This window comes from Ahaetulla prasina, chromosome 16 (assembly GCF_028640845.1).
Source record: "Ahaetulla prasina isolate Xishuangbanna chromosome 16, ASM2864084v1, whole genome shotgun sequence".
NCBI lineage: Eukaryota > Metazoa > Chordata > Lepidosauria > Squamata > Colubridae > Ahaetulla > Ahaetulla prasina.
Window position 1 is genome coordinate 4,233,898 of NC_080554.1, and position 14,095 is coordinate 4,247,992.

Here is a 14,095-nt window from a genome sequence, read left to right on the forward strand (position 1 = left end):
ACGGCCGTCAAAAGAAAGGAGATAAAAATCCGTTTGGCCGCCTGCTTGATTACAACTGTCCGGACTTATTATTTTTTTATTTATTTGTTTATTATTCAAATTTTTATACCGCCCTATCTCCCGAAGGACTCAGGGCGGTTTACAGCCTTATAAAAACATAAAAAACATAAGAAATAAATACAAGTTAAAACAACATTTTAAAAAACTTATTACATTAGGCCAAATTTAAAAATATCGATTAAAATAGTACAAAACCCCGTTTAAAACTAATTTTTAAAAACTAAACCCTAGGCCAGCCCCGCACAAATAAATAAATGTGTCTTAAGCTCGCGGCGGAAGGTTCGAAGGTCGGGAAGTTGGCGCAGTCCTGGGGGGAGCTCATAGGGTTTTTAAACATTTTATTGGGGTTTATTTTATATTTTGTATTGTATTTTAAATTTAGGCTTTTGGAATAAGTTTTTTAAATAGTGTTTTTATTGAAATGTATTGTATTATTTTATCTGCCTGTTCACCGCCCTTTGGGAGAAGGGCGGTATAAAAATTAAATTATTATTATTATTATTATTATTATTATTATTATTATTATTATTATTATTATTATTATTATTATTATTATTATTATTCCAGAGGGTGGGAGCCCCCACAGAGAAAGCCCTTCCCCTGGGTGTCGCCAGTCGGCACTGCCTGGCGGACGGCACCCTAAGGAGTCCCTCTCTGTGGGAGCGTACGGGTCGGTGGGATGAATGGAATAAGCGGGTTCCATGATACGGTCGTAACCCAAGGACTACCTGTATAAGTGGGGAAAATCTGCAGAGCCCCCCCCCCCACTTACCTTGGTGGACATGGGTCAGGGTTGCAAATTTCTAGATAGCTGGCTGGTTTCTGGGTCTGGTTACAGCGTCTCTCCTCGGTTACTTCTTTAGTGTCCAAAACTAGGCAGACGTAACTCAGCAACAACCGTCCTGTGGAAAGGGGCGGTCGGGGAGAATGTTTTATTAGCGGTATCAATTGTTTTTCTGCTTTCCTTGGCTCGTCCCTCCGCAGGATTATTTCTTCAAATGCTGTCATATATCCAGCGAACATGACTTTATCTTGGCTGGGAAATTCCGGGAGTTGAAGTCCACCCATCTTAAAGTTGCCAAGATTGAGAAGTAAGGCCTTAGTCCATCTGTCCTTCCTTCCTTCCTTCCTTCCTTCCTTCCTTCCTTCCTTCCTTCCTTCCTTCCTTCCTTCCTTCCTTCCTTCCTTCTGTCCTTCCTCCCTCCCTCCCTCCCTCCCTCACCTCCATTCCTTTCCTTTCCTTCTTCAACCTTCCCTCTTTTTTTTCTCCTTCCTTCCTCCCTCCCTCACCTCTATTTCGTCCCTTCCCTTCTTCAACCCTCCTTCCTTCCCTCTTCTTTTTTCTCCTTCTTTCCTTCCTTTTCTTTTTTCCTTCCTTCCTCCCTTCCTCCCTCCCTCACCTCCATTCCTTCCCTTTTTTCCTCCTTCCTTCCTTCTCTTTTTTCTTTCCTTCCTTCCTTCCCTCACTCACCTCCCTTCCTTCCCTTCCCTTCCTTCAACCCTCCCACATTCCCTCTTTTTTCTCCTTCCTTCCTTCACTCACTCACTCACTCCCTTCCTTCCCTTCCTTTCCTTTCCTTCTTCAACCCTCCCTCCTTCCCTCTTCTTTTTTCTCCTTCCTTCCTTTTCTTTTTTCTTTCCTTTTTTCCTTGTAACTCACCTCTGTTATTTTTACAACTAACTCAAGGCAGCGGACACAACCAACACACCTTCCTCCTCCTAGTTTTCCCCCACAACAACAACAACCCTGTGAGGTGGGCTGAGCTGAGACTAGAACTTACGATCTCCTGGCGATGGCCGCAAAGTCGCCCGGCTGACTTTCAGGGCAAGTCAGGACTAGAACTCGCCGTCTCCTAGCGATTGGGCCCAAGTCACCCAGCCAGCTTTTGTGCTTTATGACAGGACTAGAACTCCCGTCTCCCGCTTTCTAGCCTGGTGCTTTAACCATTACTAGACCTAACTGACTCTCTTCTTCAATTTTATCGTTTGGGAAGGTGGAACCGATGAAGGGAGGTGCAAAAGAGCTCTTAGCCCAAGAAAGAAATGATGTACAAACAGCAGGGCTGGACCAGATTCTGAAACCGGATCCACAGTCAAGGAATCAGGAGAAAAAAATCTTCACCTCCTCCACAGGAGACCGGACACTTCCCAGCCAAAGGGCTCCAGGCGTATACCGTCCGATTTCCAATCCGGTCTCGCTCTTCTGCAGCACCAGACATCGATTCCTGTTTCAGGAGAGACACCAAAACCGTTACAAGGATACGGATGGGTGGAAAGAAAACCGCTCTGCTGAGATCCAAAAGGAAACCAGAGGCTACAGACAGTCCTTGGCCTTACCACTAAGTCAGCCAATGAGGACCGTTTGGAAACTTGAAACTGGAAGGAGCCTGAGCGTGGCTCGGTATTCCGCTCGGAGCTCTGAAGCCCCAACCTAGTCTGGCTCTCTGAATTGAAACTAAAACTCATCTCTGCTGTTCTCGCCTCTTCCTGTGTTTTCTGCCAGTAACTCTCTACCACGCTGGAAGAGTCTGCTGTTGGTATTGTATGTGTTATTATGTATATAGAGAGAAGTTAATGAAACCCTGCTGAATCTGCTATCTATGCATGCTTTCTGGATGTGATTCCTGCAACAAGCTCTGACACAGCCATTGTTTTCGCCTGGCGGCTAAGCCAGGCCATCGCGGTCACTAAACGAATGGTTGTAAGGCGAGGACTACATGAAGGCTAGAGATACATACGGTGTTCCGTCTCAATGGGCAGAGGCCCACGTTGCAAGGCACGAAGGCTGGAGGCCTCTGATCCGCTGGGCACAGCCTCTCCTCCACGGTGGATTCCAGCCCATCAACCGCCCGGACGCAGGTCACGTTCCACGTGGCCGCTCCCAAGCCACAAACGGCAGAACATCGGGCCACCTGTGATTTCTTCCAACTGGATGGGGAAGACAGAAGAGTCCAGCATTGGCCATCCTTTCCCTACCTTAAGAGATCTTCAGAGAGAAAAAAAGAGAGAGAGAGAGAGAGAGAGACTCTGCACGCGAAACCATCCACCGATGGAACAGAAGTTGCCTTCGGAAGTTGTGGGAGCCTCAATCCCTGGAGGCTTTCAAGATTTGTCAGAAATGGCGTAGGGTCTCCTGCTCGGGCATGGAGATTGGACTAGATGACCTGCAAGGCCCCTTTCAACTCTGTTAATCTGTTAAGAATAGTGGAGGTTTGGATTTCGATGAGCTACTCTTTACTTATATTTAACCCTGGCATCGTTTGGTGCTCGGCCACACCACTCGTTCCCAATGTCGCGAGCGGGGCAGGTTTAAATCATCTTTCCTCTGGATGCTAAGGTAATATTTTTATCCCGATTCTGACATTGTGCAAAACAGGGAACCTTAGAAGATAAGCGCTGAAGATGTTACTTAGTTGAGGCATCCATAAGAAAATTACCAAGCTCAGAGCTACTGTATATAAACAGAGAGCGAGTCACACCCAGTAACGCTGGTGATGTTACCTAGTTGGGTCATGAAATGTCCACAAGGAAACAACCAAGCTCAGATCTACTGTATATAAACAGGGAGCGAGTCACACTCCCTAGCACTGATAATGTTAGCTGGTTGGGTCATGAAATTTCCACATGAAAACACCCAAGTTCAGAGCTATTGTATATAAACAGGGAGGGAAATCACACTCCTTTTACAACACTGATGATGTTACCCGGTTGGGTCATGAAACGTCTGCGAGAAAACAACCAAGCCGAGAGAGCACTAAGGACCCCGCTGATCAATTCTGAGAGCCTCTTCCCTTGGAACGTCACCCCTGCAAGAGATCTTGAGGGTTATCCTGATGACGTCACCTAGCTGGGTCATGAAACGTCTCCAAGAAAACAAGCAAGCTCAGAGAGCGCCAAGGACCCCCGCAGAAAGTGGATAAATTCGGAAACCGGCTCAAAGATGTTTGAGAAGACAACAGATTGGGATGGATACTGGTTTGATGGACCTGGTTTGACCCCTTCACCACAAAAATGGTCCACAGAAGTTTTTACTCACTGTGGTTGGCAGGGTTTCGCAGCGCACGTTTCTTGCCTAGAAGGGGGTTTGGGCATCTTGAGGCAGTAGCGATCATCCACCTTCTCACCTCTTGCCCGGTCAAAGCAGGAGTAACGGACTTGCAGTGTGCCTGCAGAGTAAAATTCAGGGAAAATACATCTGAGTAAAAATACGGGAAGTGTTTCGACGGAAAGAGAGACGGAGTTTGAAGAACGACCGAAAAGGAATCGCTCTGGCTGGAAAAAAAAGAAAAGATATATATATATATACAGGTAGCCCAGGGGTGAAATCTAAATTTCTTTCCTACCGGTTCTGTGGGCGTGGCTTGGTGGGCGTGGCTTGGTAGGGTGACGTGACTGGGTGGGCGTAGCCAGTGGTGGGATTCAAGTCATTTAACAACCGGTTCTCTGCCCTAATGATTTCTTCCAACAACCAGTTTGCCAAACTGCTCAGAAAGTTAACAACCGGTTCTCCCGACGTGGTGCGAACTGGCTGAATCCCACCACTTGGCGTAGCTATGTAACCATGTGACTGAGGGCTCAAAAGACTCGCTAACAATGTCCTGCCGGAGCAGGGTTGGACTAGATGTTCTCCAGGTCCCTTCCAGCCCTGGATTATCCTCTGAAGCTGTGTCTAGTGCCAGGTTTGTAGTTCTTCCTTCCTCTCCTTTTTCTTTTTTTCCTTTCTTCCTTCTTCCCTCCCTCCCTCCTTCCTTCCTTCCTTTCTTTCTTTCTTTTCTTTCTCTCTCTCCATTCCATTCTTAATTCTAATTCTAATTCTAATTCTAATTCTAATTCTAATTCTAATCTATTCCATTCCATTCCATTCCATTCCATTCCATTCCATTCCATTCCATTCCATTCTTAATTCTAATTCTAATTCTAATTCTAATTCTAATTCTAATTCTAATTCTATTCTATTCTATTCTATTCTATTCTATTCTATTCTATTCTATTCCATTCCATTCCATTCCATTCTTAATTCTAATTCTAATTCTTTCTAATTCTATTCTATTCTATTCTATTCTATTCTATTCTATTCTATTCTATTCTATTCCATTCCATTCTTAATTCTAATTCTAATTCTAATTCTATTCTATTCTATTCTATTCTATTCTAATTCTATTCCATTCCATTCCATTCCATTCCATTCTTAATTCTAATTCTAATTCTAATTCTAATTCTAATTCTAATTCTATTCTATTCTATTCTATTCTATTCTATTCTATTCTATTCTATTCCATTCCGTTCCATTCTTAATTCTAATTCTAATTCTAATTCTATTCTATTCTATTCTATTCTATTCTAATTCTATTCCATTCCATTCCATTCCATTCCATTCTTAATTCTAATTCTAATTCTAATTCTAATTCTAATTCTATTCTATTCTATTCTATTCTATTCTATTCTATTCCATTCCATTCCATTCCATTCCATTCCATTCTTAATTCTAATTCTAATTCTAATTCTATTCTATTCTATTCTATTCTATTCTATTCTATTCTATTCTATTCTATTCTATTCTATTCTATTCCTATTCTATTCTATTCCTCTTCTCTTCTCTTCTCTTCTCTTCTCTTTTCTATAACCGAAATTGAAAACCCGATATTGCACTATACCGTAGAATTCAATATGATTACTGCCCCGGGATAGAAGCTGTTTTTCAGCCTATTCGTCCTTGTTTTTATTGCCTTGTACCGTCTGCCAGATGGTAATAGTTCCAAAAAAAAAAAAAAGGGGGGGTGCCCAGGATGAGATGCATCTTTAAGAATGTTTTGAAGGAATAAAGCTCTTCCAAAGAGGAGAGAGAGAGCAACCAATGATCCTCCGTGCAATGACGTTGACCCTCTGGAACGCCATCCTATCTGCCACTGTGCAATTTCTCTTCCCCCCCAACCCCGCCCCAAATATTTAAAAAATGCGCACGGCCCCGATTGACTCGACATTGTGTGTTCTCTGAGATCCCCAAATACCCGTTGCTGAAGATAAAAGAGGAATAAAAAGGAAACAAGAGGACAAAGGCGCAGCTGACCCGTCCCACAGGTGACTGAGCAGTGGCCGAACTGGGCCGTCCACGTGTGGTTCTCTTTTTCGTTCGGCCTAAAGTAGCTGAAGGCGATATCGGGGCTGGTGGCGCTTCCATATTCTTTCCCGTATTTCCTGTAAACCTGGATGAAAAAAAAAGGAAAACAGCGCTCAACTTAACAACCATTTCTTTTAGTGACCGAGGATCTCGTTCTGGCTCTTACGACCCCTTAGAGCATTTTTCCCCCCCCCCACATTGTCACGCGATCAAAATCCGGACGTTTGGAACTCATATTTATGACGATTTGCAGGTGAACTTTTTGCGACAACAAGGGGATTCGCTTAATAACCGCCTGAGTTGCTTAACCGCTCTAGCGATTCGCTTAACAACGGTGGCAAGGAAGGTCGTAAAATTGGGCAAAACTTGCTTCACAACTGATTCGTTTAGCAACGGAAACGTTAGGCTCCACTGTGGTCATAAGCCAAGGACTACCTGCAGTTCCATAACCCGCTACATTATTCCCACACATGTATCCTGTTGGCCACGGTCGTTTAATTTTATTTATTCAGTTCCTTTGCCTTCCATTTATTATAATAATAATAATAATAATAATTTAATTTGTATACCACCCTTCTCCCGAAGGACTCAGGGCGATTTACAGCCAGATAAAATAGCATTCATAAATACAATACAATAAAATCAGACTTAAAAAAACTTATTCAAATTGGCTGATAATTCAAATATAAAATACATAACAACATAAAAACCCCATTAAAATCCTAATAAAACCCATTTGTTTATTTATTTATTTATTTATTTTATTTTATTTTGTCACAACAATATATGTAGGTATCATACAAAAGATTATATAGTATATAAACACATATATGAGTAAATATAAGGAGGTATAAGCATATATATAGGAAGAAGAAAAGAAAACAATAGGACAGGAACGGTAGGCACGTTTGTGCGCTTATGCACGCCCCTTATGGTCCTCTTAGGAATGGGGTGAGGTCAATAGTAGAAAGTTTTTGGATAAAACTTTTAGGATTATGGGAAGAGACCACAGAGTCAGGTAAAGTATTCCAAGCACTGATGATTCTGTTACAGAAGTCATATTTTCTGCAATCTAGATTAAAGCGGTTGACATTAAGTTTAAATCTATTAGTTGCTCTAGTATTATTGCAATTAAAGCTGAAGTAGTCTTTAACAGGAAGGACATTACAATAGATGATTCTGTGAGTTAAACTTAGGTCTTGTCGAAGGCGACGGAGTTCCAAGTTTTCTAAGCCTAGGATTTCAAGTCTGGTGGGATAAGGTATTTTATTGTTTTCAGAGGAATGGAGAACTCTTCTTGTAAAATATTTCTGGACACGTTCGATTGTATTGATGTCAGAGATGTGGTGAGGGTTCCAAACAGGCGAGCTGTATTCTAGAATTGGTCTAGCAAATGTTTTATATGCTCTGGTTAGTAGTGTGGTGTTTTTGGAAAAGAATTTATGCCAGTCCCGCGCGGAAGAATAGATAGGTCTTCAGCTCACGGCGGAAGGTCCGGAGGTCAGGAAGTTGACAAAGTCCTGCTCCTTACCTGCTCCTTACCTGCTGGGATATCACCACCTTACCTGTATCTCTATCACTTCCTCGATTCGTCCAGCCAGGTGAATCTCCTCCAAGCTGGGCAGGTTGTCCTCTGTAAGGAAGATGTTGTACTCCAACCGGTTGTCTTCCAAGGTCGAAGGATAGGTGACGTTTAAAGACATGAGTCCTTTCCCAGCTACCGTGTATTGTCCTTGAATTTTCACAGCTAGGATCAACGGAACAACAGAGTTGGGAAGGGACCTTGGAGGGCATCTAGTCCAATCCACCCCCTCCCCGCTGCTCTAGCAGGAAACCCTATAATGTTTCAGACAAGTGGCTGTCCAGTCTCTTCTTAAAAGCCTCCTGTGATGGAGCACCCACAACTTCTGGAGTCAAGCAGTTAATTGTTCTCACTATCAGGATATAATAACAACAATAACAACAGTTGGGAGGGACCTTGGAGATCTTCTAGTCCAACCCCCGGCAGGAAACCCTACCACCACTTCAGACAAATGCTTTTAAAAATAATAATAAAAAAAGTTGGCCATGCCCACCCAGTCACGTTACCCCACCACCACCAAGCCACGCCCACAGAACCGGTAGAAACAAATTTTACATTTCACCCTTGGTCCCGTGGCTGGCTAGGGAACGCTGGGAGTTGAGGTCCACGGGTCTTAAGGTTGGACGCCCCTGCTCTAAAGGCTACAAGGGATCTTCCCTCCAAGGGACAATCCGCCAAAATGTTCTTCTTGTACCATCACCTTTATCCTGCCAAACCAATTTCTGGGCTTCCCTGACTCACCCAAGTGGGTGAAGAGGGGTTTCCGGTTGACCACGTGGACGGAGGTGGTATTAGGAGACAACGTCAGGAAGGTGGTGTACTCTGAAAGCAAGCCAGGGGAGATAGAAGATGGTTGTGAAGACCTCAACCAGGGCAGGGAAAAACTTGAGCAACTTGGGAGGTAGGGAAAGTGAGAGTGAAAGGAGGTTCTACATCTCCAGTCCAGCCTTTGAGGTTCCTCAAAGCATCCAGTTGGCCAACAGAGGCTGAGTGAGAGACCTTCATCATCCAACCCAGCAGGTTCTCATGTACAGCTGACCCTTAAGTTACTCCCGTTCGAAATTTACCATGGTGCTGAAAAAAAAAGGAAATTACGGCAGGTCCTCACATTTACGGCCGTTGCAGCATTTCCGTGGCCACCTCACGAAACAAAATTTGGGAGCTTAGGCTTACCGGCCATGTATTTGTGAGAGTTGCGGAATTCCGTAAGTTACGTGAATGCCGTCTGGGACTTTCCCAGCTGGCTGCTGACAAGCCAATTCAAATGAGGGAAACCAGATTGGCTTCATGACCACGTGAGTCGCTTAACGACCGGCGGGTTCACTTAACAACGATCCCGAAATGGTTGTATAATCGGGTGCGACTTCATTAACAACCACCTTGCTTAGCCCACCCAAGTTCCGGGCCCAATTGTGGTCATAACAAGGATTATCTGTAGTTAAAGGTAAAGGTAAAGGTTTCCCTCGGACATATATGCTAGTTGTTCCCGACTCTAGGGGGCGGTGCTCATCTCCGTTTCAAAGCCGAAGAGCCAGCGTTGTCTGAAGACATCTCCGTGGTCACGTGGCCGGCATGACTCAACGCCAAAGGCGCACAGAACGCTGTTCCCTTCCCACCAAAGGTGGTCCCTATTTTTCTACTTGCATTTTTTTAAGTGCTTTCGAACTGCTAGGTTGGCAGAAGCTGGGACGAGTCACGGGAGCTCACCCTGTTACGCGGCACTAGGGATTTGAACCGCTGAACTGCCGACCTTTCGATCGACGAGCTCACCGTCTTAGCCTCTGAGCCACCGCGTCCCTTTTTATCTGTAGTTAGGACTGGACAAAAATGGCAATAGACAGGATAGAATGGAATTATACCTCTGGCTTTTCCCCCAGTGAAAGAGCCCTTCACGTTTATGCATGATGTGCCGTCTCCTCCACATATCTGACATGCATCCATCTTCTTTCCGGAGTCCATCCGGCCATCACACCCAAACACCTGAAGAAAAAGGGGGAGGGGTAAAAATGAGCTGAAATTGCTTGCTGGGAACCATGGATCTAGAAGCCAGCCTGGTCTATTGAGTCCTCTCCGTCTCCCTGAATTATTTGGGCCATTCAAGCTGAGAATTCTGGGAGGTTCAATGGTAGAGGATTAAACTTTTTCAACCTCGACTTCAATTACCGGTAGAGTTTTGGGAAGATTGGGTATGTAGCATGAAAATTATGTGCCAAAGAAAATGTGCCACTCAAATGCCCCCACTCCAAAATATACAAGATATGGAAAAATGACCACTCCAGAGCCACACTAATTCCATTCTTTGATCATCTGGGAAGGAATAAAAAGAAGCAGAATTGATAAGGAGACGTTCACTGCGAGGGGACGTTTAAGGAAGCAAAGAAGCAAGAAAAGAATTTGGAAGTCGTTCACCCTCACCCTGCAGCTGCCCATCACACACAAAGCAAGAGTAGCCTTGTCTGCCAGACTGCTTTTCTTGCATCTTGTCCCATCGATGAATTGGTCCCCACGGCTCACCATGAAGTTCTTCCCAGCTGCCTGGCACATATATTGGCACAGAGCATCTGTTTGGAGATAGAAGGCAATGGGGAACTCAAATAATGGAGGAGGAGGAGGAGGAGGAGGAGGAGGAGGAGAAGAAAAGGTGGAGGGAGAAGAGGAAGGAGGGGAAGTGGGAGATGGGGGAGGAGGAGAAGAATAAGAATAAGAAGAGAGGAGGAGGAGGAGGAGGAGGAGGAGAGGAAAGGGAAGGAAAAAGAAGAGGAGGAAGGAAGAAGAAGAAGAGGAGGAGGAGAGGAGGAGGAGAAGGGGAAAGAAGAAGAAGAGGAAGGAAGAGGAGAAGAAGAAGAAGAAGAGGGAGGAGGAGGAGAAGATGAAGAAGGAGAAGAAGAAGGATGGAGGAGGAGGAGAAGGAGGAGGAGGAGGAGGAGAAGGAGAAGAAGAAGAAGAAGAAGAAGAAGAAGAAGAAGAAGAAGAAGAAGAAGAAGAAGAAGAAGAAGAAGAAGAAGAAGAAGAAGAAGAACTGGCAACACCGAGCCATGACCTTCAACAGACTCATGTCCTCAATGAATTCATCCAACCCCCTTTCACAACCATCCAACTTAGTGACCATCAATATCTCTTACGGTCACAAATCTCCGTCTCTTTCCAGTCAACTGGTCCTCCTTGCTCTTCAAAAGAGGGCGAAAACCTTCCCTATCTTTGTTACCCTTCTCCAGGTTAGGTGTTGCCCCCCGAAGCAATTACCTCTGGCATAGCCAGCTGCTGAAATCCACCTGTAGAAGGAAGGCAGCTGCCGATGAAGGTAGAGTGGCTTCACATTGGTTGCAGAACACTGCTCATCCATGAAGTCCATCTGGGTCTTCAGGCAGGGCTACAGGAGAAGAGAAATTCAGAAGCTCAGGGTCACATTCTCACCGAAGAGAGATTTGGACTTTGCCTTTTGAGGGTTTAGTCCTCCCCGAGAACATCTGGCCAAAAGCCTGCAGGTTTTTCTGGCCCTTCCAAGTGGAAGCATCTAATGGTATGGTGACCCAGGCCCCAGTAGGTAATAGAAAACTCAGTCAGTGAAAAAACAAACAAACTTTACTGGAACAGCTGAGAATTACTTCATTCCCAGCCTTGTTCAACTAAATTAAAGCAAATTTCTCCCAACACAAATTCCTCAGTCCTATCGCAAACCTTGGTCCAGTTAGGCAAACTGCCAAAGGCCTTTCTTGGCAAATGTTCAAAAGACACCAATACAAAAATAAACACAAGAAGACGAAGCTACCAATGTTGTTTTCCATCAAAGCCAAAACGCCGTTGCTGGTCTGTTTTAAGCCTTATGGGAGGGCCCAATCATTTCTTGGCCCTCCTCCCGAGTTGTCCTCTTTGCTTGAGCTGCTCTTGCCTTCTGGCAGCTCTTCTCATGCATGCATTAGGAACAGGCTCCTTCTGTTCCTCTGCCTCACTACTGTCAGCCTCTGGAGTCTGCACATCACTCCCTGATGGCCCTGGCCCCACCTCAGCCTCCGACGCAGAGCCCTCATCCGGGCCTTCCCCAGCCTCCAGGACTCAGCTTCATCGGAGAGAGAGAGGGAGAAGAATGGCCAAAGGCCAACGGGATAGGTGGCTTCCCAACACGCTCTACCTCCAAACCTTAATGCTCCTTCAAACTAAGGTGGCCTTAGACCCAGTCTTAGCAGAAGCAAAGAAACAGACTCCTGGTCACAAAAAAACCCCCCTCTTTATTTACCTCTTGTGAATTAATGGCATTCACCCACCGAAAAGTCCAAGCAAGAGTCCTGCAAAGAATTAAATGCAGCAACAGACTTTATCAGTTCCTTGAGATAATTGCAAGGCCGTGAGCTCCCAGCCAAAAGGCTGCAAATTAAGTTCTGGCAAGCTGTCTTTGATGCACGAAACACAATGAGCAAAATCTTCAGAAATACGAACGGTTGTCTCCTACGACAACCATTCCCCCTTTCCTTCTATTTATTTCCCATTCCCAGGATGGGGCCATTGTGCTTTGCTTCCTGAGTTGATTCCTTGTCCTCCGTCGTTCACCTCTCCTAACTGCTCTGCGCATACGTGCATCTGGAACGGGCCCCAACTGTTCTTCCTCCTCCTCCTCACTCATCTCAGCCTCCAAAGGCGGCTGCCTTTCCGGTGGCTGGAAAATGCCGGACGGCCCCGGCTCTTATCTCTGCGTCCGACGCAGAGCATCCATCAGAGCCTTCCCCAGACTCCAGCACTGGCCCAAGTTCCCCCCCCCACCTCCTCATCGTCCGAGTCGGGGGCCACAACAGGTTGCAAGGGAAATCCCGCAAGGCAATCCGGGCAACCCGCAACCAGTTCCTTCTTTAGAACTGGAAAGCGGTCAGGAATCTCTTTCAAAGAGAACGTTCGGGTCTGAAGTCCACCTACCTGCACATGACACATCTCCGCATGCAAGGCATCTCCCCGGCACGGTTGCCCGCCAAAAGCGGGTCTGAAAAGAAAAGGAACATCTGAAGCAAGGAGCTCCTGACCTCTGGAACAGCTGTTTCTCCTAAACATTTGGATAACTCTGATGACATTTCATTTGCAACCTTTTTTTTTTTTTTTTGACGTCACACAAGCAGTCCGTGGTTTACAAACATTCAACAAATGGCCGTTCGAAGTTAACAAGGGTACTGACCAGAGCGACTTGTGACCAGTCTTTGCAGCTACGACCGTTGCGGTATCATCCTCGTGGTCACGTGATCAGAATTCAGGCGCTTGGCAACTGGCATATCTTTACGACGGTCGCGGTTTAACCGCATTTGTGCGGTTAAATTGGTTTGGGTAAATTGACTCCATAAATGAATTAATGAATGAAGGACCGGGCGTAGCTGTTGCTGAGCTGCCATTCCCAGGATCCCTCACCATTGGCCAGGTCCCATCCCATCATTCTATTCTATTCTATTCTATTCTATTCTATTCTATTCTATTCTATTCTATTCTATTCTATTCTATTCTACTCTACTCTACTCTACTCTACTCTACTCTATTCTTTTCCTCCCATCCCATCCCATCCCATCCCATCCCAACACTCCACTCCACTCCACTCCACTCTACTCTGTTCTGTTCTATTCTTATTTCATCCCATCCCATCCCATCATTCTATTCTATTCTATTCTATTCTATTCTATTCTATTCTATTCTATTCTATTCTACTCTACTCTACTCTACCCTACCCTACTCTATTCCTATTCTATTCTATTCTATTCTATTCTATTCTATTCTATTCTATGATTCTTGATGAATGTATCTTGTCTTTTTATGTACACTGAGAGCATATGCACCAAAGACAAATTCCTTGCGTGCCCAATCACACTTGGCCAATAAATTCTATTCTATTCTATTCTATTCTATTCTATTCTATTCTATTCTATTCTATTCTATTCTATTCTATTCTACTCTACCCTACCCTACCCTACCCTATTCCTATTCTATTCTATTCTATTCTATGATTCTTGATGAATGTATCTTGTCTTTTTATGTACACTGAGAGCATATGCACCAAAGACAAATTCCTTGGGTGCCCAATCACACTTGGCCAATAAAGAATTCCAATCTAACCTAACCCTGGATCCATGCAATTTAAGCCCTGGACAAGAGGCATGTGTCAAATTGAGAAGACCAAGGTCTTGTTTACCGGGGGTTGTTGCACTGTCGTCGTCTTGATGTGATCCCCCCACCACAGCTCCTGGAACAGGAAGTGAAGGAGGTCCAGCTGGACCATTGCCCGTGTACCATGCTAACCGGTGACAGATCTTCTAGGGAGCTGCAGCGTCCTTTGGAACACCACTGGAGGAAGAGACATCAGACCAGCT

General features: G+C 44.9%; 1 protein-coding gene across 1 annotated transcript in view; it reads right to left on the minus strand.

The window, feature by feature from the left end:
• Nucleotides 1–14,095, minus strand: part of ADAMTS13 (ADAM metallopeptidase with thrombospondin type 1 motif 13) — a 33,569-nt gene that overhangs the window by 11,257 nt on the left and 8,217 nt on the right. The window contains exons 10-22 of the mRNA XM_058159560.1: nt 13,918–14,069; nt 12,666–12,729; nt 11,004–11,130; nt 10,838–10,840; nt 10,176–10,321; nt 9,620–9,740; nt 8,502–8,582; nt 7,744–7,925; nt 6,128–6,263; nt 4,097–4,226; nt 2,799–2,988; nt 2,183–2,285; nt 833–962 (exon numbers count right to left, since the gene is read on the minus strand). Of these exons, the coding sequence (XP_058015543.1) occupies nt 833–962; nt 2,183–2,285; nt 2,799–2,988; nt 4,097–4,226; nt 6,128–6,263; nt 7,744–7,925; nt 8,502–8,582; nt 9,620–9,740; nt 10,176–10,321; nt 10,838–10,840; nt 11,004–11,130; nt 12,666–12,729; nt 13,918–14,069 (1,565 nt within the window). The remainder of the gene's footprint in view (nt 1–832; nt 963–2,182; nt 2,286–2,798; nt 2,989–4,096; nt 4,227–6,127; nt 6,264–7,743; nt 7,926–8,501; nt 8,583–9,619; nt 9,741–10,175; nt 10,322–10,837; nt 10,841–11,003; nt 11,131–12,665; nt 12,730–13,917; nt 14,070–14,095) is intronic.